A 24,925-nucleotide genomic window follows, 5' to 3' on the forward strand; every position below is an offset into this window, starting at 1 on the left:
AAGAAAGAAGTGCGCTCAATTGTACTGAATGTGCACTCATAGTGTACTTCAAATCTTAATGTACAGTTTTCTTCTGTTTCTTAACACACTTAAGTACACTTTTAGAAAGTGCACTGTAATGTCAAATTAAAAGCTTTAATTTAAAGTACAGTTTAAATGATTATGTTTTAGTAGTCTTTTGTCGTGCTCTAAAGAAGTACACGGTAACACGTTATTTTACAGTGTCCATTTTACATATTTTACATGTACTTACCATAGTAATAACAGACAACAAATTATGCATAATAACATGCAACTAACCCTCAACCAAACCCTAACCCTATAGTAAATACATGTTGTTAATGAATATTACTCAGTACTTAGATGCATAACTACCCTGGAACAATGACACCTTAAGATAAAGTGTAACCAAGTACACTTATTTTGATGTGTTGACTAACATACTGAAGCACATGTGAAGTATTTTTACTGTAGTGTGTTATTCGATATTACATGTAAAGTTCATTTATTTTAAATGTAAATTGCAACTTCATTGCAAATGTGTAATTACTAATATATACAAGATCAATAGAAATAACACAAGTATATTTTAGTTTATCGTAAATGCTTGTCAGTAACTTTAACCATATTTCAAAGACAATAGAAGTAATTATGAAATGACATTTTAAGATGTACTTAAGTCTTACTGAAGTGGGCCAAAAACACTCTAAAGTTACGCCGATTGCATTTAATCGAAGTTTAAACTATAATACTTTTAATTTAATTGCAATTACAACATTGCATTCAGATCCCACTGAAGTATATTCTTTTAAAGTACATTATTTCCATTATAAGTACTCTTTTCAAAAGTATGCCTCTGTTTCACAAGGGTAATCCTGTATATTTGCTCTGTTTTTACTGGTAATGGTGAATGAGCTCTTATTGATCAGTGAGCAGAGAGCGCAGGATTGAATGCTTGTGTGTGTGATCATGTTTTCACAGGGAAGTTGTGGACGCGGAGTCAGAAGCTCGCGTTTACGCTGCTGAATAAACTGAGCAGCAGGAATGAGCCACTGCTGCGGCCCGGAGACAGAGTGAGTGTGTTCATCATGATCAGACACTGCTCCTGTGGGACGCTTTCTTATGTTGTCTTTTATTTTGAAGTTCTGTCCCGTCTGAGGACTGTTTGCTCACCCAACACACGATCAGTGCAGCAGATCAGGGTTTTACAGGGTTGTGATGTCCAGCATGATTTCATTCCCGTTCACCCTCTATCAAAAACACAGCAAGTGTTTTCTAACTACTTAGGTAAGCTAGTAGGCTAAGATGTTAGCTTTCTAGCTAGATATGTTTAGTTTGACCATTTTTAATAATGTAATACGTCATTTAAAGGAACAATATGTAAGATTTTTGTTTTAAAATATCCAAAAACCACTAGAACAGTGTTATATATTTAGTTGACTTGTGTACTTACATTATCCCAAGTGTTTCCAACAATGTTTAAATCCAGAGAAATCTGCTATTTTAACCTGTGCAACGTGTAACGGTTCAGGGAAGAAGGAGGCGGGTGTTAAAGGCAACTTTAATTGTAAAATAAGCATAACTGCGGCATATAAGCATAATAAAAACAGCCAGGTGAAATGTCCTCTCGGCTGCCCTCATACCACAGTAACGTTAATAAAACTTTAATACATCCGCTCATCTATGAACATGATTTCTGCCTGAGTCCGGTCGGACTGCTGTCCATCAGCTGTGGAGGTGAAGACAACAACTCCCATGATTCCACACTCACTCACGGAGTCATCAAGCTACACTTGTGTTATTGTTTTGAGTTAGCGACCTCTAGTGGTGAAACTTACATACTGCGCCTTTAATGTCTGAAAATTTTTAAAAATGATCAAAATAATAAAAAATGAAAAAAATACTGATAATGTAAAAATAAAAGCTAATTTATAATAAATGTTATAATATTATAATACCAGAGTAACACTTGGTGACACACCCAAATGATGGATGTTACAGGGTCAGAATAAAAGACGTGATGATAAACAACATTAACACAAGCAGTTTAATGCAGTTTTCCCATGAATCTATTGCTCTGTCTCCACAGGTTGCACTTGTGTTCCCGAACAATGATCCGGTGATGTTTATGGTGGCGTTTTACGGATGTCTGCTGGCAGAGCTGGTGCCGGTGCCCATAGAGGTGCCACTCACACGAAAGGTGTTGATCAGCACACACACACACACACACACACACACACACACACACACACACACACACACACACACACACACACACACACACACACACACACACACACACACACACACAACACTATCACTAGAGCCGGATTATACACCATAGGACACCCTGATGTCCTCATATCACACTCATTATTATCCTTACCAAAACTGGAAACACAATTGGTATAAGCATAAATAAAAAACATGCTGCAAGTCAAATGATCATGTTGCTGCAACCCTCTTCCTTCCCTCGGGTCATGTTGAACCGAAACTCATTTTTTCAACAGCGTTTTTGAGTGTTCAACAGAGGGGTCCAAGACCCAGGACTTTTGTTTTTTCTTTCAGAAGTTGTTGACTCTTGAGTTGTGTGGTTGAATTTTAAAAAGTAACAAATCCTTCGTTCACGGGTCAGTTTGACCCCCTTAGGAATGAATGGAAATGCGAGGAATGCTTCAGTACACATAGAAAAACCTAAAAATCCTCAAAACTCAAACTAAAAATGGTAAAACTTTGCCAAAAAATAACTGTATAATGTCTACATGTGTATCTGAATGCATCCTGAGGAGAAACGGACTTTAGGACCCAGCAGAACAGCTCTAATAAGCTCTAGCAGCCGCTATAAGGCCATCTAGTGGCAAGACTCATGAAATATCATGTTATATTAATATTTTCCCACAAGAGGTCGGCAAAGACTCCCAGTGTAAGATCATTTCAGCTGAATGAAAAGGTTTAGGTCTAAATTGAAATTTAAAGAATGTGAGGAATGTGCTTAAATTACTAAATTAATATTTTATTTATTATTTATTGATAAAATCTAGTAATTTAAAGGTAAATAAAATAAAAAATAATATCCCCCAAAAAATTGCATTAAAAATAGAAAAAGTATTATCAAAATGAAATAAAATAAGTTGTCTGGGGAAAAAGGTATAATTTTCGGGCTCTGGTGGGGAAGACGTGTTACAGCCGTGAGGGAAGGATGAGGTACAGATGCACTGATGCTGTGAGCATGAATAACCTCGGCTCTGCTCTCCTGTAACTGAGCTGAGTGTGTGAAGATCTCATCAGCTCTGTGTGTGTGTGTGTGCTCTGATTAATAGAGCTGATGTTCCTGATGGAGACGCTAATGCTTGCAGATCAAGCGCACAATAACAATTCAATTCTATTTGTCATTCAACTGTACAGTTAGAGTGCACATGTGAACAAAATTCTGTTCCACTCGAAACTACAACGTGCATGAAAATATAACACTAAAAAGAGTTTGACAGCAGCATATAAATAATGATATTGCACATGGTAAATGGTGGCATATAAATACAGTTATTCCACATTATAAATAAATACTATTATTGCAATAACCCAGTCCAGTTCACATGAGGCTCATATAGTGGTTAGGGGGTTATTATGAGAGAGAGAGAGTGTGAGTGCTGTGTGAGTGACTGTCTCTCGCCCCGGCTCAGGACGCCGGCGGGCAGCAGGTGGGCTTTCTGCTGGGCAGCTGCGGGGTCACACTGGCTCTGACCACTGACGCCTGTCAGAAGGGCCTTCCTAAAGCTCAGACCGGGGAAGTGGTCACGTTTAAAGGTGGGTCATTAATGCAAGCTGGTTACTTCATCTTAATGTAAAGGGATAGTATTAATTCTGTCATTAATAACTGACCCTCATGTTGTTCCAAATGCGCTTCTGGGTTATACGTCAGAACGCCGGCTCATTATTGTCTAGCTCTTGTGTCATCACACACATGACCAGAGTATAACCCAGAAGCGCTGCACTGTTTACACTACGTCAACAGATTTCATCAAAAATATCTTCATTTACGGGTTTGGAACGACATGAGGGTCAGTAATTAATGACAGAATTTTCATTTTTGGGTGAACTAACCCTTTAATGGTGCTGTTTCTAAACCTCAGGTGTGTGTGTGTGTGTGTGTGCGTGTGTGTATGTGTGCGTGCGTGTGCGTGCGTGTGTGTGCCGGTGTGTGTGTGTGTGCGTGTGTGTGTGTGTGTGCGCGTGCGTGCGTGTATGTGTGTGTGCGTGCGTGTATGTGTGTGTGTGTGTATGTGTGTGCGTGCGTGCGTGCGTGTATGTGTGTGTGTGTGTATGTGTGTGCGTGCGTGCGTGCGTGCGTGTATGTGTGTGTGTGTGTGTGCGTGTGTGCGTGTGTGTGTGTGTGTTCACAGGCTGGCCTCGACTGCTGTGGTTTGTCACGGATGGAAAGCATGTTGTAAAGCCTCCTAAAGACTGGCATCCTCCGATACGAGAGGCCGGAGATGAGATCGCGTACATCGAGGTCAGAGTCTATCTATCTATCTATCTATCTATCTATCTATCTATCTATCTATCTATCACATCTGTCTATCTATCTATCTATCTATCTATCTATCTATCTATCACATCTGTCTATCTATCTATCTATCTATCTATCTATCTATCTATCTATCTATCTATCAATCTATCTATCTATCTATCTATCTATCTATCTATCTATCTATCTATCTATCTATCTATCTATCCATCTATCTATCTATCACATCTGTCTATCTATCTATCTATCTATCTATCTATCTATCTATCTATCTATCTATCTATCACATCTATCTATCTATCACATCTATCTATCTATCTATCTATCTATCTATCTATCACATCTGTCTGTCTATCTATCTATCTATCTATCACATCTGTCTATCTATCTATCACATCTGTCTGTCTATCTATCTATCTATCTATCTATCTATCTATCTATCTATCAATCTATCTATCTATCTATCTATCTATCTATCTATCTATCTATCTATCTATCCATCTATCTATCTATCTATCTATCTATCTATCACATCTATCTATCTATCACATCTGTCTATCTATCTATCACATCTATCTATCTATCTATCTATCTATCTATCTATCTATCTATCTATCTATCTATCTATCTATCACATCTGTCTATCTATCTATCAATCTATCTATCTATCTATCTATCTATCTATCATCTATCATGTGTCTGACAGTAGTGTGTGTGTTCTGTACAGTATAAGAGCAGTAAGGAGGGCAGCACTATGGGCATCACCGTGTCTCACTCTGCGATGTTGGCTCACTGTCATGCGCTCACACAGGCCTGTGGATACACAGAGGGTGAGTGTGTGCCACACACACACACACACACACACACACACACACACACACACACACACACACACACACACACACACCGGCTCTTCTGAGACCGGCACTGCAGGTCTAGGTGTCCCACTTCCTCTAAATAACTGCTCAGAAACCCTTAACACACTCCACACACAGTAAACACACACACACACACACACACACACACAGACACACACACTCCACACACAGTAAACACACACACAGTAAACACACACACACACACACACACACTGCTATATCTCTTAAACTGGGTTTGATTACAGACATAACTGTTATCAGGGGTAATTAAGATCACACAATGAAAGATTCTTCAAAAGTGTAGGTATGATCTATGATGTGTGTTGCTGTTGTCACGGAGACCGCAGTGTTTCTGCTGTCTGCATTACATACGTCAGAATGATGTGATGTTTACTCTCGTGTACAGGTGAGATTATCACAAACGTGCTGGACTTTAAACGAGACGCTGGTCTGTGGCACGGGGTCCTCACGGTGAGTGAAACACACACACTAGTGCGATCGGCATCTGGTCACACACACACACACACACACACACATGCATAAGGAGTTTCTTTCCCCTCACACTCATCCAGCTGTCTCTTGCTTTCCCATCCGGTGTCCTTGGCAACGGCTGTCGTGGTGATGTGTGTGTGTGTGTGTGTGTGTGTGTGTGTTCAGAGTGTGATGAACCGACTGCACGTGATCAGCATCCCGTACTCACTGATGAAGGTCAACCCTCTCTCCTGGATACAGAAAGTCCACACCTATAAAGGTGAGTCTGTGTGTGTGTGTGTGTGTGTGTGTGTGTGTGTGTGTGTGTGTGTGTGTGTGTGTGTGTGCGTGTGTGTGTGTGTGCGTGAGTGTGTGTGTGTGTGTGTGTGTGTGTGTGTGTGTGTGTGTGTGTCATGGGCTTTTAACTCAGAGCTATGGCCCCTTACACGTGGATGAACCAAATGATAAAGTTGCTGAACTGATGTAAAACTTTATTGGTTCCTTGAAATCAAAAACTTGTATCGACAGTAAAGACTTTTATAATGTTACCAAAGATTCAAATAAATGCTTTGCCATCACAGGAATAAATAATATTAGAAGACATATTAACATAGGAAATTTATTAACGTTTAGCATAGAAAACGTCTCGGTTACGTATGTAACCCTCGTTCCCTGAGTAGGGAACGGAGACGTTACGTCGGATGACGACGAATGGGGTTTCGCTTAGAAAGCCTGTCATCTTCGAGTATATAAAACGAGCCAATGGCAATGAAATGCCATGGGTCTGCGGAATTTGCATAGCGTAAGTCCGCCCCACGTCGTGGGTATATAAGGAAGTACGCTGGCAACATGTAGATATGTCTTCGCTGAGGAGCCGAGACTGAACTCAGGCGTTCCAGCGGTACAGCGGAAGTGGCAGGGAGACGGAACGTCTCTGTTCCCTACTCAGGGAACGAGGGTTACATATGTAACCGAGACGTTCCCTTTCGTAGTCACTCCGAGTTACGTCGGATGACGACGAATGGGGTTCCCAGTGTAATCACGCCACCTCTCGACTGTCTTCCAGTGCCCTGCGTAAGTCTGAGCTCCCTGTCGTGAGACTGGCACGGACGAAGGACTCCTACTTAACACAGGAATACCAAGGTACACTGGGAAGCATATCTCAGTGGAAATATGCAATTATGCCCAGCCCGAAGGGGGGGGACTTGGAATACACATAAGACCCCGGGGGGCTGCATATGGAGTATCACTGGGGTGTCCAGCCGCAGGTGGAATATTTCAACCCCAGGGGTGGCAAGGTGGCTTGCCAAGGGAAAGACACATGCTCAGAGAGGCTTACAGTGGAAATACACATGTGGGGGTCACCCAGAGGGGGAACCATGCACATGGAGGCACCTAGCCAAGCGCGAAGCTGCCGGTGGCATAACTCTGGCGTTGACGTCGACAGTGCTGGAGGAGACTCAGGGCTTATTAGGCTCACCTGAGGAGAATATCGCACATATCCCGTCCGTGGAGAGGAATGGCGAGCAAGCGAAGACACCTGAGCAGAATCTAGTACCGGCTAGTTGAAGCGAGTACATGAGAAGAAACTGGCTCCACTCGGAGATTGTAGAATCTCACGAATGTGTTAGGTGTCGCCCAGCCTGCAGCTCTGCAGATGTCTGTTAGCGAGGCGCCATGTGCTAGAGCCCAAGAGGATGCCACACTCCGAGTGGAGTGGGCCGTTACACCAAGGGGGCATGGTCGACCTTGCTGCTGGTAAGCCAAGCAATGGCGTCCACTATCCAGTGAGACAACCTTTGCTTGGAGAGAGCCTTTCCCTTCAGCTTCCCACCATGACAGACAAAGAGCTGGTCTGAGGTCCTGAAACACTGCGTTCTGTCGACGTAAGCACGGAGTGCGCGTACTGGGCAGTGCTGGGTCTGCCTCCTCCGAGGGCAGCGCTTGCAGGTTCACCACCTGGTCTCGAAAGGGTGTGGTGGGAACCTTGGGCACATATCCAGGCCGGGGTCTCAGGATCACGTGAGAGTTAGCCGGTCCGAATTCCAGGCACGCTTCGTCAACCGAAAATGCCTGCAGGTCCCCTACCCTCTTGATGGAGGCCAATGCAGCCAGGAGCGCTGTCTTGATTGACAGGAACTTAAGCTCCACTGATTGCAGAGGCTCAAAGGGAGCACTCTGCAGGGCAGTTAAAACCACTGAGAGGTCCCAAGAGGGTACGAGGGGAGGACGAGGAGGATGAGTCTACTCGCTCCCCTCAGGAACCTGACGATCAGGTCGTGCTTTCCCAAGGACTAACCATCAACTGCGTTGTGATGTGCGGCAATGGTGGCAACATACACTTTCAGGGTGGAGGGAGACAGCCTTCGCTCCAACCCTTCTTGCAGGAAGGAAAGCACGACACTGATGGGGCATTTCGTGGGTTCTAGATTTTTAGAAGAACACCAATTGACGAAGAGGTTCCACTTCAACGCATAGGCATGTCTCGTGGACAATGCTCTAGCGGAAGTGATGGTAGCCACCACCGCTGGTGGTAGGGTACTCAAACCTACCTCGTCCCGTCCAGGAGCCACACGTGGAGGTTCCAAAGATCGGGACGAGGGTGCCACAAGGTGCCCCGTCCCTGAGAAAGCAGGTCCTTCCTCAGGGGAATTGGCCAGGGAGGTGCTGTCGCGAGGAGTACTAGTTCTGGGAACCAAGTGCGGTTGTGCCAATACGGGGCAACCAATATTACCTGCTCCTCATCCTCCCTGATCTTGCGCAAAGAGGCTCACTGGGGGAAATGCATACTTGCGGAGGCCCCGCGGCCAGCTGTGCGCCAGTGCATCCGTGCCGAGCGTGCCCTCGGTCAGGGAATAAAACAGGTCGCAATGGGACGAGTCGTGGGAGGCAAACAGATCTACCTGTGCGTCCCCGAACTGATCCCAAATCAGCTGAACCGACTGGGGATGGAGTCTCCATTCTCCAGCGAAAGGCCGAAACCGAGACAGCTCGTCGGCCGCCTGGTTCAGGTCTCCCGGGATATAAATGGCTCGAAGCGACCTCAGATGCTTCTGACTCCATATGAGGAGGTGGCGGGCGAGTTGCGACATACAGCGGGAGCGCAGACCACCTTGACGATTGATGTACGCTACAGTCGCGGTATTGTCTGATCGGACTAGTACGTGTTGACCCCTGAGCAACGCACGGAAGCGGTGCAGGGCAAGATGTACAGCCAACAACTCGAGGCAATTGACATGCCAAAGGCGCTGGGGTCCTGTCTGTTGATACAACAACATGCCTGGAAACTCGTTCCAAGGGCACTCCGGCCCGAAGAAAACTGAGGTTCGACCACGGGGTGAAGGTCTGACGGCAGGTCGGAGTCACTGGAACTCGGAGCGTGCCGTGATGCCATGCCCACCTCGGGACTCGATCGCGAAGCCAAAGCTGAAGCGGTCTCATATGAAGCAATCCGAGCGGCGTTACTGCGGCTGCGGATGCCATATGCCCCAGGAGCCTCTGAAATAGTTTCAGTGGAACCGCACTCTTGCCCTCGAACTGACAAAGGCAAGTCAGCAGTGACTGCGCGCGCGCGCTCGTAAGCTGCGCGCACATGGCGACCGAGTCTTTCCTTACCGAGAAAAGAGATCGTCTGCACGGGCAGAGTTTGCTCTTCTCCCAGTTGACCCGAAGGCCCAGACGAGCTAGGTGCCGGAGCACTAAGTCCCTGTGTTCGCAAACCTGGTCTCGAGAGTGAGCTAGGATCAGCCAGTCGTCGAGATAATTCAGGATGCGAACCCCGTGTTCCCGTAGAGGAACAAGGGCTGCCTCGACAACCTTTGTGAAGACGCGAGGAGACAGGGCTAGCCCAAAAGGGAGAACCGCGTACTGGTATGCCTGCCCCTCGAAAGCAAACCGAATAAACGGTCTGTGTCGAGGAAGAATGGAGACATGGAAGTAGGCGTCCTTCAGGTCGATCGCTGCAAACCAATCCTGTGGCCACACACACTCGAAAATGCGTTTGGCCGTGAGCATCTTGAGCGGCATCCTGTGAAGGGAGCGGTTCAAGACGCGCAAATCGAGGATCGGTCGTAACCCACCGGATTTCTTCGGTACAATGAAGTAGGGGCTGTAGAAGCCGGACTTCATTTCGGCTGGAGGGACAGTCTCGATCGCACCCTTCGCCAGTAGGGTGGCGACCTCCGCTCTCATGACAGGGGCATAGCCACTGACCATAGTGAAGCAGACTCCCCTGAAGCGGGGAGGAGACCGCGCGAACTGAATCGCGTAGCCGAGCCTGATGGTTCTCGCGACCCAACGGGACAGTCTGGGAAGACTCACAAAAGCTGTACCAGCGGGGTCAAGCGAACCACAAACGTACCCTGGTGGTGCAGCGAAGCGGAATGACCGGCCCGGACATGGGTGGCATAGCGGCCCAGTGTGGGGGTACGGTCATTAACCGCGTCCTGCCAGAGGAGGCCAGGGAAGGACCAGCGTTCCACGGGGGCGTGCTCTGGCAGGGGTCTGGCGACAGAGGAGGACGAGAATGGCGAGGCTCATGAGCGGCGCGCACTGTCATCCACAGCCTCTTGGGGCTCGGAGGAAGGGGCATCAGTTCTTGAAACAAGAGATTCTACCCCGGCCCTCCACCAGGGGACGGAGTGGCCCTGCTACCAACTCCTGAGAAGAACTGACCCCTAACTCCAAGCTGCCCGTCTCGAGAGTGCTGCTTAGCCTGGCGTTTGGCCGGCTAAGGGGCGGAGACGGGCAGTGCCGCCCTCCTGCATTCCCCTCCTGCCAGGGGCCGGTGAAGGCTCAAGGGGAGGAGCCGCAGGGAGGCGGCCTCGGCGGGAAGCAGACTAAGGAGACCGCACAGACGGATGACCATTGATGCAGAAGGCCTCAGTCCACTTCAGGGGAGGGTCGAAGACTGTTGGGCGCAGTCCTCAACCACACCGCCGAGCAAGCCACCCGTCTTGAGAGTGCTGCTTAGCCTGGCGGTTGGCCGGCTAAGGGGCGGAGACGGGCGGTGCCACCCTCCTGCAACCCCTTTCCTGCTCGGGGCTAGTGAAGGCCCGAGGGGAGGGGCCGCAGGGAGGCAGCCTCGTCGGGAAGCAGACTAAGGAGACCGCACGGACGGATGACCGTTGGTGCAGAAGGCCTCAGTCCGCTTCTGGGGTGGTCGAAGACTGTAGGGTACAGTCCTCAACCCCACCGCCGAGGAGCCTAGCCTGGGACATGGGGGAGCTGAGAAAATTAATTCTCAGACCCCCTCACATCAACCTGGCTGAGCCCATTCCTGGACCACACCTGTGGACATCACCTGGCCCGGGATCACGCAGGTACCGATGTCGCCCGTAGAGCGAGGTCAGTAGTGTGCGTGGCGGATCGACCAGCCCGGATATGGGAGGCATAGCGTCCCTGCGTGGGGGCGTGGTCGAGTTTCCGCGTTCTGTCAGTGTTGGCCAGGGAAGGACCAGCGTTCCACGGGGGCCAGGTCTGACAGAACTCCCAAGTCAGCACTGCCTCGAAGGCGACGCACAGCACTGCATGCCTGTGCCACGATAGTGACAGAGAACATACAGCCCATGATCGCCACACGCGATCGAGTGCAGCGAAGGCGGAGGACGCCCGCGGGCCGCGATAAGTCACGGGGACCCTCGCGAGCTGGAGGCGTCCTGATGCACGTCCGGGAGAAAGGCACTGGGAGCGAGTGCTGTAGAGCAACACGCGCCCAGAACCAATCGTAAGCCTACAGCGCTCGGGGGGAGAGCGCCCCTCCAACCGATGCTTTCAGCTGCCCGGGAAAGCATGGCCATCAGCTCTGGATCTGACTTGACTAACACTGACACTCCCGAGGGAGGCAACGCAGTCGAATCCTCATTTCCAGAGGAATCAAGCCCGCCTTGTGATGCTGTGAGTGACATGACACCATCTGCTGGAGTCCCGAATGAAAACACTGGGTCCCCGAGAGGAACCAGGCACACACGGAATCCCCACGGTTTGCGATGTGGAGGGGGGCGTGGCCCGAGGAAAGCTCGTCGGAATTATGCCACACCATAACCCTCAGATCACCCTGGCCACCAGCCAAAGTATCCCCTCTCGAGGAAGAGATAGATTGGGGTGTGGCAGAGGGGACTCTCACACAGAGATCATAGAGTCTCGATCTATAAACATCGCGATGGTCATGTTCCCGCAATGAAAACATGAGTCATCCACGAGCGCTGCCGAGCGTGATTAAGCCCAAAACGCGAAACAGCGCTCGTGACCGTTAGACAGATGAGTCACGCGCCCACATCCAGAAAATACACGGGCGAGCCGTCTTGAAAAAGACGTGCCGCGTGCAGCTCTTTTAGAGAGAGAAAAAAGCTCAGCAGAGTGCTGAAGCGCCCAGGGAGAAACACACACACTGTCGGCAGATCACTGCACAGATCAGCAGCAGGCAATGCGATCTCGCTGGAACACGCCGTCACACCAACACACTGAAGAGCCGCTCGTCTCGTAGAGTGAAGATGATACAGAATGGCTTGTAGGAGTGAAGAAAACTCTTGGCTCCGAAGCGAAAACATATCTGCATGTTGCCAACGTACTTCCTTATATACCCACGACGTGGGGCGGACTTACGCTATGCAAATTCCGCAGACCCATGGCATTTCATTGCCATTGGCTCGTTTTATATACTCGAAGATGACAGGCTTTCTAAGCGAAACCCCATTCGTCGTCATCCGACGTAACTCGGAGTGACTACGAAAGGGAACACACTATTACTTTTTTTATGTATTTTTGATCAAATAGTCAAACCACAAATGATTCAGACACCAGATATAAGTTTTGATGTGTTTTCCTAGTGTGATCAGGACACTATAGTTCATGTGTGTAAGTGAGGAGAGCAGAATAAAGTAAGCTGTGACATAATTTACCCACAAACTCTTCACACAGTGACTACCAGTGACACTTATACACATTTGTGGACCAGAAATGATTCGGACACTTTGATCTGATCATGTTTTGCTGAAGTGTGTTTTCTGTAATCACTAATGCTCTTCTCACACACACACTGAACAGAATGAAGCATTGCTGGGTCACTGGTTGAGCTAAACTGGTATTATCTAATAGTGTAGTTAAATTTAACAGCTGACAGATATTCAACATCATTCCTCTGAGAGACAGTCTAACAGAAGACGGACAAAACCAGTCAGATATCAGCTGAGTTCATAACTCTGAGTTCTGCTCATATTTCATCACCTTTTTCTAAACTATAGCGAATAAACTGTGATGATGTGAGAAATGTTGAAGGAGTCTGAATACATTTAGGTTTGACTGTAAACGCAATACGCATACGAAACTAAGGATTTTTTTCTTTTGTAAGAAACATGAACAACTTTTACGACCTCAAAGTTTCGGACAGTACTGTACATATCTCCAGATTATCTGAATCATGGGGAGTCATTCACAATATTTACACAGACTCACTGTTGCCATCTACTGGTGTAATGGTGTAACTACAGGAAAAGGGGTGTGTGAAATTTCCACTGCAAAAAAAATCTTATTTATAACAGTCTTACGAGGATAAATTTAGATTTTATGAAAACAGAACGTTGTGAAGTAAAGGAAAACAGGATTGCTGTGGATTTTGCACATGTAATTTTAAGTTTACTCGTTGGCATAACACAGTATCCAGACAGTAAACACCTATTTCTCTGCACAGCGGTTATTATAGCTTATGTTTTATCAGCTGATTTCTGTCCAGTCAGCTTCCATGAGCAGAACCTCTAATGTTAGTCTGTGTTCCCTCTTCTCCCAGCGCGTGTAGCAGTGGTGAAGTCCCGGGACATGCACTGGTCCCTCTTAGCCCAGCGGGACCAGAGAGACATCAGCCTCAGCTCCCTCCGCATGCTCATCGTGGCTGACGGAGCCAATCCCTGTGAGTGAACGCTTGTCCTCCTCTTAGGGTGAAACACACATGTGTGTCGCGGGCCGGCTAACTTCACTGTGTGTGTCGCCGCGCCGGCTAACTTCAGTGTGTGTGTCGCCACGCCGGCTAACTTCACTGTGTGTGTCGCCGCGCTGGCTAACTTCAGTGTGTGTTGCTGGGTCGGCTAACTTCAGTGTGTGTGTCGAAACGCAGGGTCTATTTCGTCTTGCGACGCCTTCCTGAACGTCTTCCAGGCCCGTGGGCTGCGTCCCGAGGCGATCTGCCCGTGTGCGAGCTCCTCCGAGGCCATGACCGTCGCCATCCGCAGGTACACTGGCCACACTACAGCTGATACACAACACAATACAGCTGATACACAACAACAACACACTACAGCTGATACACAACACACTACAGCTGATACACAACACCAACACACTACAGCTGATACACAACACCAACACACTACAGCTGATACACAACACCAACACACTACAGCTGATACACAACACACTACAGCTGATACACAACACCAACACACTACAGCTGATACACAACACCAACACACTACAGCTGATACACAACAACAACACACTACAGCTGATACACAACACCAACACACTACAGCTGATACACAACACCAACACAACACAACAACAACACACTACAGCTGATACACAACAACAACACACTACAGCTGATACACAACAACAACACACTACAGCTGATACACAACAGCAACACACTACAGCTGATACACAACACCAACACAACACAACAACAACACACTACAGCTGATACACAACAACAACACACTACAGCTGATACACAACAACAACACACTACAGCTGATACACAACACCAACACACTACAGCTGATACACAACACCAACACAACACAACAACAACACACTACAGCTGATACACAACAACAACACACTACAGCTGATACACAACAACAGCACACTACAGCTGATACACAACAACAACACACTACAGCTGATACACAACACCGACACACTACAGCTGATACACAACAACGACACACTACAGCTGATACACAACAACAACACACTATAGCTGATACACAACAACAACACACTACAGCTGATACACAACAACAACACACTACAGCTGATACACAACAACAACACACTACAGCTGATACACAACACCGACACACTACAGCTGATACACAACAACGACACACTACAGCTGATACACAACAACAACACACTATAGCTGATACACAACAACAACACACTACAGCTGATACACAACACACTACAGCTGATACACAACACCGACACACTACAGCTGATACACAACAACGACACACTACAGCTGATACACAACAACAACAACAACAACACACTATAGCTGATACACAACAACAACACACTACAGCTGATACACAACAACAACACACTACAGCTGATACACAACAACGACACACTACAGCTGATACACAACACCGACACACTACAGCTGATACACAACAACGACACACTACAGCTGATACACAACAACGACACACTACAGCTGATACACAACAACGACACACTACAGCTGATACACAACAACGACACACTACAGCTGATACACAACAACAACACACTACAGCTGATACACAACAACAACACACTATAGCTGATACACAACAACAACACACTACAGCTGATACACAACAACAACACACTACAGCTGATACACAACAACAACACACTACAGCTGATACACAACACCGACACACTACAGCTGATACACAACAACGACACACTACAGCTGATACACAACAACAACACACTATAGCTGATACACAACAACAACACACTACAGCTGATACACAACAACAACACACTACAGCTGATACACAACAACAACACACTACAGCTGATACACAACAACAACACACTACAGCTGATACACAACAACGACACACTACAGCTGATACACAACACCGACACACTACAGCTGATACACAACAACGACACACTACAGCTGATACACAACAACACACTATAGCTGATACACAACAACAACACACTACAGCTGATACACAACAACAACACACTACAGCTGATACACAACAACAACACACTACAGCTGATACACAACACACTACAGCTGATACACAACACCAACACACTACAGCTGATACACAACACACTACAGCTGATACACAACACCAACACACTACAGCTGATACACAACAACAACACACTACAGCTGATACACAACAACAACACACTACAGCTGATACACAACACCAACACACTACAGCTGATACACACTACAGCTGATACACAACAACAACACACTACAGCTGATACACACTACAGCTGATACACAGATCTAACGAGCAGCAACTGACTGTCATTTTTACCCTTTCTGTCAAATATTGCTCTGCACACAGCTTTAAGATTTAATGCTGTGCATTAAATGATTCATAATAGCTCTTTTTACGTCCACATCGTGCATCAAAATCCTTTAATACACAGTGAGCTGTGTGCAAAACCTAAAATAGTCCTACCATATTTTTTACAGTAAAGTTTTGGCAGCCTCAAATGCCATTATTTACCCTTTATTTACTATATATAGCAGTCCAGTTATCAGTGTCAGGAATGAAATAGCTATTTGCATTTTGCATTTGAATTTGCATATGGCAGAATACTCAGGTGTGCATAACAAAACCCCAAACGTCGTGTGTGTGTGTGTGTGTGTGTGTGTGTGTCCAGGCCTCCGGAGATGGGCGTTCCTCCTCCGGGTAAAGCGGTGCTGTCCATGAGCGGTCTGAGTTACGGGGTGATCCGGGTCGACACCGAGGAGAAGCTCTCCGTTCTCACTGTGCAAGATGTGGGACAGGTCATGCCTGGAGGTGCGGCTCTTCACTCTCACTGGCTGTGTTCACACTTCTGCTTCAGTCGCACTCAATTCATCCCGATTGATGGATCTGAATGTAGTGTTTACATGAACGCTAATCATGTGATCGGGTTGATGTGTGTGTTTATGTCACAAGCTTCAAATCAGGATAGATCTTTGACATGTGCAAACTGCAGGAATACACAGAGTTTCCCACCGTCTGCTCATAATAACTATTCTCCTACAGCAGTTCTTTATTAGTTTTAAACAGCAGACTTCAAATTATGAGCAGAAATGGATAAATATTGAGTAAATGAGCATATGAGCCGTCGTGCCGCTGCTTATATTGATCACGCAGTAGAAATGGCCAACCAGTCGTGTGTGGATGAGAGTCTGAAGCAGGGACTGATGGGCCGTTGTCCTGCTCCACTTCACACACGCAGGGAAAGGAGGATTATAGACTGACGAGACACTCGTTTATACGACACTTTATTGATCAGGAACAACAGCTCGTTCCTCATCCGTCATTACGCTCTCTCTACATCACTGCACATGCGCAGTCCTCTCAGCTTCGGCTCTCAGTCCGATCAAGAGTTTACATGTTCCCTCGATCGCATTAGAAAAGGAATAAACCTCCTCTTTCAATCCCATCGAAATTTCATTCAGATCGAGCTCAATCGCATCGATTAACGTGTTTACATGAAGACTTTTCAGTGCGATTGAGCCGTCAATCCCATTACTAACGGATTATTGTGTTGCATGTAAGCGTGTGATCCACAGACTGAGAGATAGATTTGAATAGAGTGATGGAGCTTTGAGTGGATGGATGTAGATGATTTAGTCTCTTCATGTTTAACGCTCTCCTGTTTTGAATCTCCTCTGACTGCCGTGTGTGTGTGTGTGTGCAGCGCTGGTGTGTGTGATCCGGCTGGAGGGAACGCCGTACCTGTGTCGGATGGATGAGGTGGGAGAGATCTGTGTGAGCTCCAGCAGTACGGGGATCTCTTACTATGGTCTGCCAGGAATGACCAAGAATGTCTTTGAGGTGAGTGAGGCTCCAGGGGTTTCTAAGCATCTAGTGTTGGCCTTAACAATGTTCAGTCAGTAATGGTTGTTAGGGCTGAACGATTTGGGAAAGAAAAAAGACAATTAACTGTTTGCAAAGACCCGCCCCCTTTAGTTACTGTTGCTAAACTACATCGCAGAGCGGAGAGGACACTGACAACACGCTGACACACAGGACAGACCAGCTTACTTCTGATATGAAACAGTCTCAACTTTCAAATATGGTCATTTTTTAACGAAATTTCAACAATAAATACAGTTTTGTGGCTCTTTAATGTGTCTGACAGATCGCTGTAGAGCCTCAGTTAAAGCGATCATCTCTTCCTTAGCATCAAATAAACATGAATGAACATCAGAAGGAATGTTGTTTCAACCGAGGAAAGACGTCAGTACACTCCGTTTCTCAAGATCAAATCCACCGGCGTTAATCTACTAACTCTCCTGACTGCTTTGTCGGACAAAATGGCGGATTCGGTGGATGGCGCATTATGATTGGTCTGATCGCCTGTCAATCAAACTCCCTGTGAAGGGTTTGCAGTGCTTGTTTGTAGAGCTGCGCAATTTGGATAAATTATGTATCAGTATGACTTAATTATTATGAATAGTAGTAGTAATAGTAGTAGTATTTCACTGTAAAATAACAAACTGAGTATTTAAGAAAAATATAATGAAGTAATAATAATAATGATGATGATTTTACAGTACAACTGTAAGATTAAACTCAAATATTAAGGCCTATATTTAAGATTTATGTATTTGAAATGCATAAAAAATTTCCATGGATTTGGTTTGCACAGTTTAAAACAAACTAATTAAAATGTACTTTTTAATAGTACTAATAAACTAAATTTATTTTAATTAATCACACAACCAGGTTTGTATATTTATCATCAATAAATTAAATTTCTTTCAGACTCATACATTTTAACTACCGGTAATTGAATATTCCACAGCTATCCCTTTAAAAGAGCTTCTCATTACGAGGATGTGAAGATGACTGACTCAAGCCGAGGATTTACTGTGAAACACCGGATCATGAGTGTGTAAAAGAACACAGCGCCACGCTTCACTCTGAAACATGCGGCGCATTTCTTTCTTTCTTTCTTTAAATCGCAGCCTTCACGATTTGATAATGGCACTGAAGCCATAACGCAATTTCAGTTTTATTTCCATTAAACATGATTTTGGTTAACTTCAGTGACTGTCAGATCTGTCACAAAGATTGAATCTGATTCATTCAGTGGCCCTTTCTGCAAGTTACATTAAAGGAGTAGTTCACTTCAGAATGAACATTTCCTGATGATTTACTCTCCCCACATCATCCAATATGTTCATGTCTTTCTTTCTTCAGTCGAAAAGAAATTTAGTTTTTGAGGAAAACATTCCAGGATTTTTCTCCATATAGAGACTTCAATGGGGTCCAACGGCTTCAAAGTCTCGACACGATCCCAGCCGAGGAACAAGAGTCTTATCTAGACATACTTTTTAACCATAAATTATCAGGAAATTTTCATTCTGAAGTGAACTACTCCTTTAACCCTCTGAGGTCTGAGCTGTTTTCTGGGCCCTGGAGGTGTTCTGACATGCTCTGACATTTCTGGTTATTTCTGTTACTTGTGACATTTTCATGGCTAAAGTCTAATTACACTGTATTCAGCACAAACTCTGCTACAATAATATATCAACAGCATGTATGTAAAAGTTTGTAGTTTTGAGATAATGACATTTATGCGTGGTTTGTGAAAATACAAAAAAAAATTCTCACTGAAATAAGGCCATGAAACCCCTACTGATTATTTCTTCACAAGACTTTTGAAAATTGTATGACGTAGCCTAGAATATTTGCTGCAAAACTATGTGAAAATCACCCTGACTGCTCATTCAGATAAGACAATATATTGATTTAAAATTTTTACAACGTGTTTTGTGTGAATAAGCCTTATGCGAGAGCTCATTAATATGTATGGCTTTTCTCACCTGAGAAAGACAAAGAACCTCCCCAACGGCCCTATTAGGAGCTATCAGGCCCCTGTCATTCTGAGCAACCTTGCACAATACTGTAAATGAGGAGATTTAAAAAAGAATGGCTTTTAGATTGTTTGGATTTATTTACACAACATAATCCAAATAGACACAACAAATGGCAAAAAAGCACTTATTGAAAGACAGAGACCTTTGTGCCATTCCTAAAAACATTGTACATACCTTTCATTTCCAAGGTGTTTGATTTTCACTTTACCATGTTCATGTTCCAGAGACTCATGTGAATGTTGAAGTCGGCAGGACTCAGTGGCATCTGGGCCCTGAAAAAAAAGTGAACATACTGATATCAAGAGAAAGGCCTGCACGATTTTGGAAATAAATATTAGATTTTTCTGGTTAAAATTGCTTTTTAAAGTTCACAAAATACACACACACACACACACACACACACACACAAATGTTTCCAACAATATATAGTAAATGAACACCAGGTTTGTTGTTCCTTGTAGGCATAGGCTATGCGCAGTGCTGGGTAAAATAATAATACAAATATTTCAGTAACAACCAAGCTAGAGAAAAATATATTGATTATCATGTTACTTCAAATGTTTCCATTCGTTATGATGATATGAAATGAGATAATAGTAAAAACATGAAGCCGTTTGGTGCGTTTTGCTTTTCAAATTTTCAAATGATACATTCAAACGCGATCGCGCTGCAAAATCTGATACATTCAAACGCGATCGCGCTCAAATATAAAACATTATGGTTACCATATACATATCTACGTTTGACCAGATATCCACAAACACAGTAGGCTTAACAGTAAACACGGGTCTAAATATTATAATATTCCCCATATATCTAGCAACAGTTCAACTGCAATGTGACATTTATGCAACAATAACAAACTAATATGTAAAAATTTCTTACCTTAAATCTTTATTGTCTTCAAATCGCGTTCTTCTTCTTCTGAGGTAGCCTAAATCCAATGTAAGCTCTGGCGCGTCTTTCAAACACAGTAAGGAGTAAGTTACGAAGTCTCTGCTTCTTTGTTTTGAGGTGATGAGGGCGTTTACAGGTCTGCGTTTCTCCGCATGGATCATTTGCATGTCAATCGCTCGTGCGCTCGTAGGCGTGTTCAAATTAAATTTAATGAGGACGCTTTTGAGAAACTGTACATGCCGCTGCTTTCGTATGGATTACTTAAAAATAGAATATTTGTTTTTTATATTATTTACATACTTTAAAAATAGAGATTCCAAGCGTTGTATAGACATGCGTTTCAAGTCTGTGTGACAAACATTCGCTGAGTTACAGGTCATTTTCTGTCGCGTTTCAGAATGAGTTTCATTCAGAATGAGTTTCATAAACATTTTATTTTTATTATGAGTGTACACAAATAAAAGAAGACATTTAACAGTTTTGAATGTTGTACAATACAAGTATGTAAAATCAAAATCAACTGAGTATTTTGCACTGATATAAAAAAAAAACGAGCAGATCACGCCGGCGTGATTGTCGACCTCAGGGGGTTAAGAACTTAATGAGTGAGTCATTGAATCGTTCACTCATTAAAAACGTTCATTTACGACTGAAGTCTTATAAATCTCCTAAGTGAATCTAGAAAGACTGTTTAAACATCGTAATATCAATTATATTATTGTGTGCTGTATTAAAACTATAAAAAAAGCAACATTAAGAGTCAGCGTTCACAGTTTGTGACTTTTACTGTGAAATAAAAGGTGAAGAAGACTTACATAGACTTGTTGTTGTTCTGCTCTCTTCCAGACCATTCCCGTGACATCATCAGGATCTCCCATCAGTGACCGGCCCTTCACGCGCACGTCTCTCCTGGGCTTCATCGGCCCGGTGCGTTCAGATAGCAGAACTCTTACATGTCTGGTAGACCAGCACGCAGAGCTCATGAGTGTGTGGTGTTGCAGGATAACCTGGTGTTTGTGGTGGGAAAGCTGGACGGGCTGATGGTGGTGAGCGGCCGGAGACACAACGCGGATGATGTGGTGGCCACAGCGCTGGCCGTCGAGCCCATGAAGTTTGTGTACAGAGGAAGGTGAATGCACTGCAACCTTTGACCTGATATTCAGCAAAGCAATGTTTTCTGACACCAACTACAAACATATCCTGCTATCCAAAAACACACCATGAGGGAAAAAACATATACAAGCATATAGCATATCCAAGGGTCTCCCTATACTATATGCTTGTATATGTTTTTTCCCTCATGGTGTGTTTTGGATTGCAGGATATGTGTAAATCTGTGGCTAAAGTTAGAGATTAGCGAGTTGGTTTCCTCTTGAGTTGGGATGAACACGTGTCTCTGCTCCGGCTGAAGTGTGACTGTGTGTTCTGGCAGGATTGCAGTGTTCTCTGTTTCGGTGCTGCACGACGAGCGCATTGTTGTGGTGGCAGAGCAGAGACCAGACGCGTCAGAGGAGGACAGCTTCCAGTGGATGAGCCGAGTGCTGCAGGTGAACACACACACACACACACACACACACACACACACACACACACATTATGTTATTTCAGTCATGATAATAAAGACGGGGTAGGTTTGTACAAAGTGTTCACTTGTAGTGTCCGCAAAACAACACACACACTCATCTGAGTTGTCCGTGCCCCTCTCAGGCCATCGACAGCATCCATCAGGTGGGTGTGTACTGTCTGGCTCTGGTTCCCGCCAACACACTCCCCAAAGCTCCTCTGGGCGGCATCCACATCTCCGAGAGCAAGCAGAGGTTCCTGGAGGGAGCCCTGCACCCCTGCAACGTGCTCATGTGCCCTCACACCTGCGTCACCAACCTGCCCAAGCCCCGCCAGAAGCAGCCCGGCACAGGTGAGTGAGTGTGTGTGTGTGTGTGTGTGTGTGTGTGTGTGTGTGTGTGTGTGTGTGTGTGTGTGTGTTGTCATCATCAGCTGGAAACACTGTCAACAGAAAGCGCTCCGCACTCGCTCAGATCAAGCTGAGCGTCTGGTGTTTTTGATGATGATGATGATGATGAAGATGTAGTGAGGAGAAGTGGAGTGTTTCTGAGTGTGTGTGTTCATGTAGTTCATGACGCTGTGTGTTGAAGTGTGTTTTCTCAGGTCACTGATGCACACACACAGTTTTATGCACTATTGTAACCTTATTTTCCTTGCACGCACAACAGAAATTATATTTTATTGAAGAACAAATGTTTCTAAAGTTAATGCACTTTAAAAAGTGAATGTCATTTCATTTCAATAAAAGATGCGATGCTTGATTTGGTTTATATTTGCTTATTGCGCTCGCATGCGTCCTCTTGTGGACATAGGAGACAACACAGCACTTTTATCCTCTAACATTAAAGATTGCCTTTAGAACTCAAATACAATTCGAACTTTGCTCATATTTCAGCCATTCTGACTGCCTAACCTGCGGTCTCTGTTTCAGAGGTGGGTCCTGCTTCCATGATAGTGGGAAACCTGGTGGCAGGAAAGAGAATTGCACAGGCGTGTGGGAGAGATGTGTCACAGCTGGAAGACCACGATCAGGTAAAGGACACTTCAACCTCCCGAACCACTGAGGGGAACAGAAGCACTTCTAAAACAGTAGTTATTGTGGGAAAATATACTTTAAAATATCCTGAACCCTCTGGTGCTGTTCGCGAGTCGGTCAAAAATCACAGATCTTTTTTATTTCAATGAAATTAATGTACTATATTTTAGTTTGATAATATATATATATATATATATATATATATATATATATATTTATTTATTTTTTTATTTTTTTTAAGGGATTTTATGGTACTTAATTATATTTATACAGTAGTTATAATCCATTTATTCACTTTTTCAGCATAGACCTGAAAATTACATTTCCAAATTAAACGATCATACATCTTGAATGACTTCAGTTTTGTCTCTTTTTAAAGACAACACTTGGCAGATTATTGCTGAAGTGTAAAAAGTTTAAAAAGTGAACTTGAAAAAAGTTATAAATGTATTGTTATGAAAAATGCACCAAATGGGGGGGCAGCACCAGAGGATTAAGTGTGAACTGGATGTAATGTTTTCAGACACTTAATTGAAATAAAAAATAAAAAAAAACATTTTTATTTTATTTTAACTGCAATTAGTTAAAGTTTAGAGTGCTTGTGTGACCCAGTTAAGAACATCTTTATATGTAATTTCATAATTATGATAATATTTTGCAATAAGGTTCCATTGTTAACATTAGTTAACTACATACGTTAATATGAACTAACAATGAGCAATACTTTTAAAGCATTTATTAATCTAAGTTAATGCTAAATTCAAGATTTATTAATACATTATTAAAATCGAACCAACCTGAAGTAACATGACCAACAAAGAGAAAAGTAGTATTATACACTAACAAAGATTAATAACATGCATTGCTCATTGTTAGTTCATGCAATAACTAATATGAACTAATCTGACCGGACACATTACTGTACTGATGAATGTACTGACAAGCAACTAAAATATACTTTAATGTTTTTGCTATTGAAACTTGTGTGTCATGTATTTAAATACATTTGCAATTACACAATGATGAAGTTTCAATTTAGCACATTTAATATGCATTAGTCAACATACGCTTTCTTGTCTTAGGACAACTTTGATGAACTTTTTTGATCCACCTCAAATGTTGACTACTATATATTAATGTTAAACATATTATTAAATAATGTTCTTTAGGTTCTTACTCAACACATCAAAATATGTGTACTTCCTTAAAGCATGACACACGATTATTACAGAATGATTGAAAATGTACTTTAAAGTGAAACTCTTGACTTGACACTATTATAAAGTGCACTGTTTAATGTCATGGAAGAGCACTCATTGATATGCAGTATTATCTGCAAGTATAATGTAGTTTTGAGATGTGAAGTACACTACAACAGAAGTAAGTGTGTATAATGTTGTGTTGTGTTGTAGTTCCTGTATCTGCAGGACGTCCTGCAGTGGAGAGCTCAGGCCACTCCAGATCACCCTCTGTTTCTGCTGCTCAACGCCAAGGTATCTCTCTCTCTCTCTCTCTCTCTCTCTCTCTCTCTCTCTCTCTCTCTGAGTATATTACTCACCGTTTACATGCAACCAAATAATCCGTTAGTAAACACGTTAATCGATGCGATTGAGCTCGATCCCAACGAAATTTCGATGGGATTGAAAGAGGAGGTTTATTCCTTTTCTAATGCGATCGAGGGAACATGTAAACTCTTGATCGGA

At 44.2% G+C, this 24,925-nt stretch overlaps 1 protein-coding gene across 7 annotated transcripts in view; it reads left to right on the top strand.

Moving 5' to 3' along the window:
• The window catches only part of dip2a (disco-interacting protein 2 homolog A), a 185,138-nt gene that overhangs the window by 142,361 nt on the left and 17,852 nt on the right, over nt 1-24,925 (top strand). For all 7 annotated transcript variants that reach the window (XM_079880628.1, XM_079880629.1, XM_079880631.1 and 4 more), the window contains 17 exons: nt 982-1,073; nt 2,090-2,200; nt 3,681-3,804; nt 4,401-4,510; nt 5,253-5,355; nt 5,810-5,874; nt 6,061-6,154; nt 13,658-13,777; nt 13,982-14,096; nt 16,507-16,646; nt 17,539-17,675; nt 21,470-21,550; nt 21,625-21,752; nt 22,056-22,170; nt 22,331-22,538; nt 23,118-23,218; nt 24,635-24,715. In XM_079880628.1, coding sequence (XP_079736754.1) covers nt 982-1,073; nt 2,090-2,200; nt 3,681-3,804; nt 4,401-4,510; nt 5,253-5,355; nt 5,810-5,874; nt 6,061-6,154; nt 13,658-13,777; nt 13,982-14,096; nt 16,507-16,646; nt 17,539-17,675; nt 21,470-21,550; nt 21,625-21,752; nt 22,056-22,170; nt 22,331-22,538; nt 23,118-23,218; nt 24,635-24,715 — 1,925 coding nt within the window. The remainder of the gene's footprint in view (nt 1-981; nt 1,074-2,089; nt 2,201-3,680; nt 3,805-4,400; nt 4,511-5,252; nt 5,356-5,809; nt 5,875-6,060; nt 6,155-13,657; nt 13,778-13,981; nt 14,097-16,506; nt 16,647-17,538; nt 17,676-21,469; nt 21,551-21,624; nt 21,753-22,055; nt 22,171-22,330; nt 22,539-23,117; nt 23,219-24,634; nt 24,716-24,925) is intronic.

This window comes from Squalius cephalus (assembly GCF_949319135.1).
Source record: "Squalius cephalus genome assembly, chromosome: 9".
In the NCBI taxonomy this organism is placed as follows: Eukaryota; Metazoa; Chordata; class Actinopteri; order Cypriniformes; family Leuciscidae; genus Squalius; species Squalius cephalus.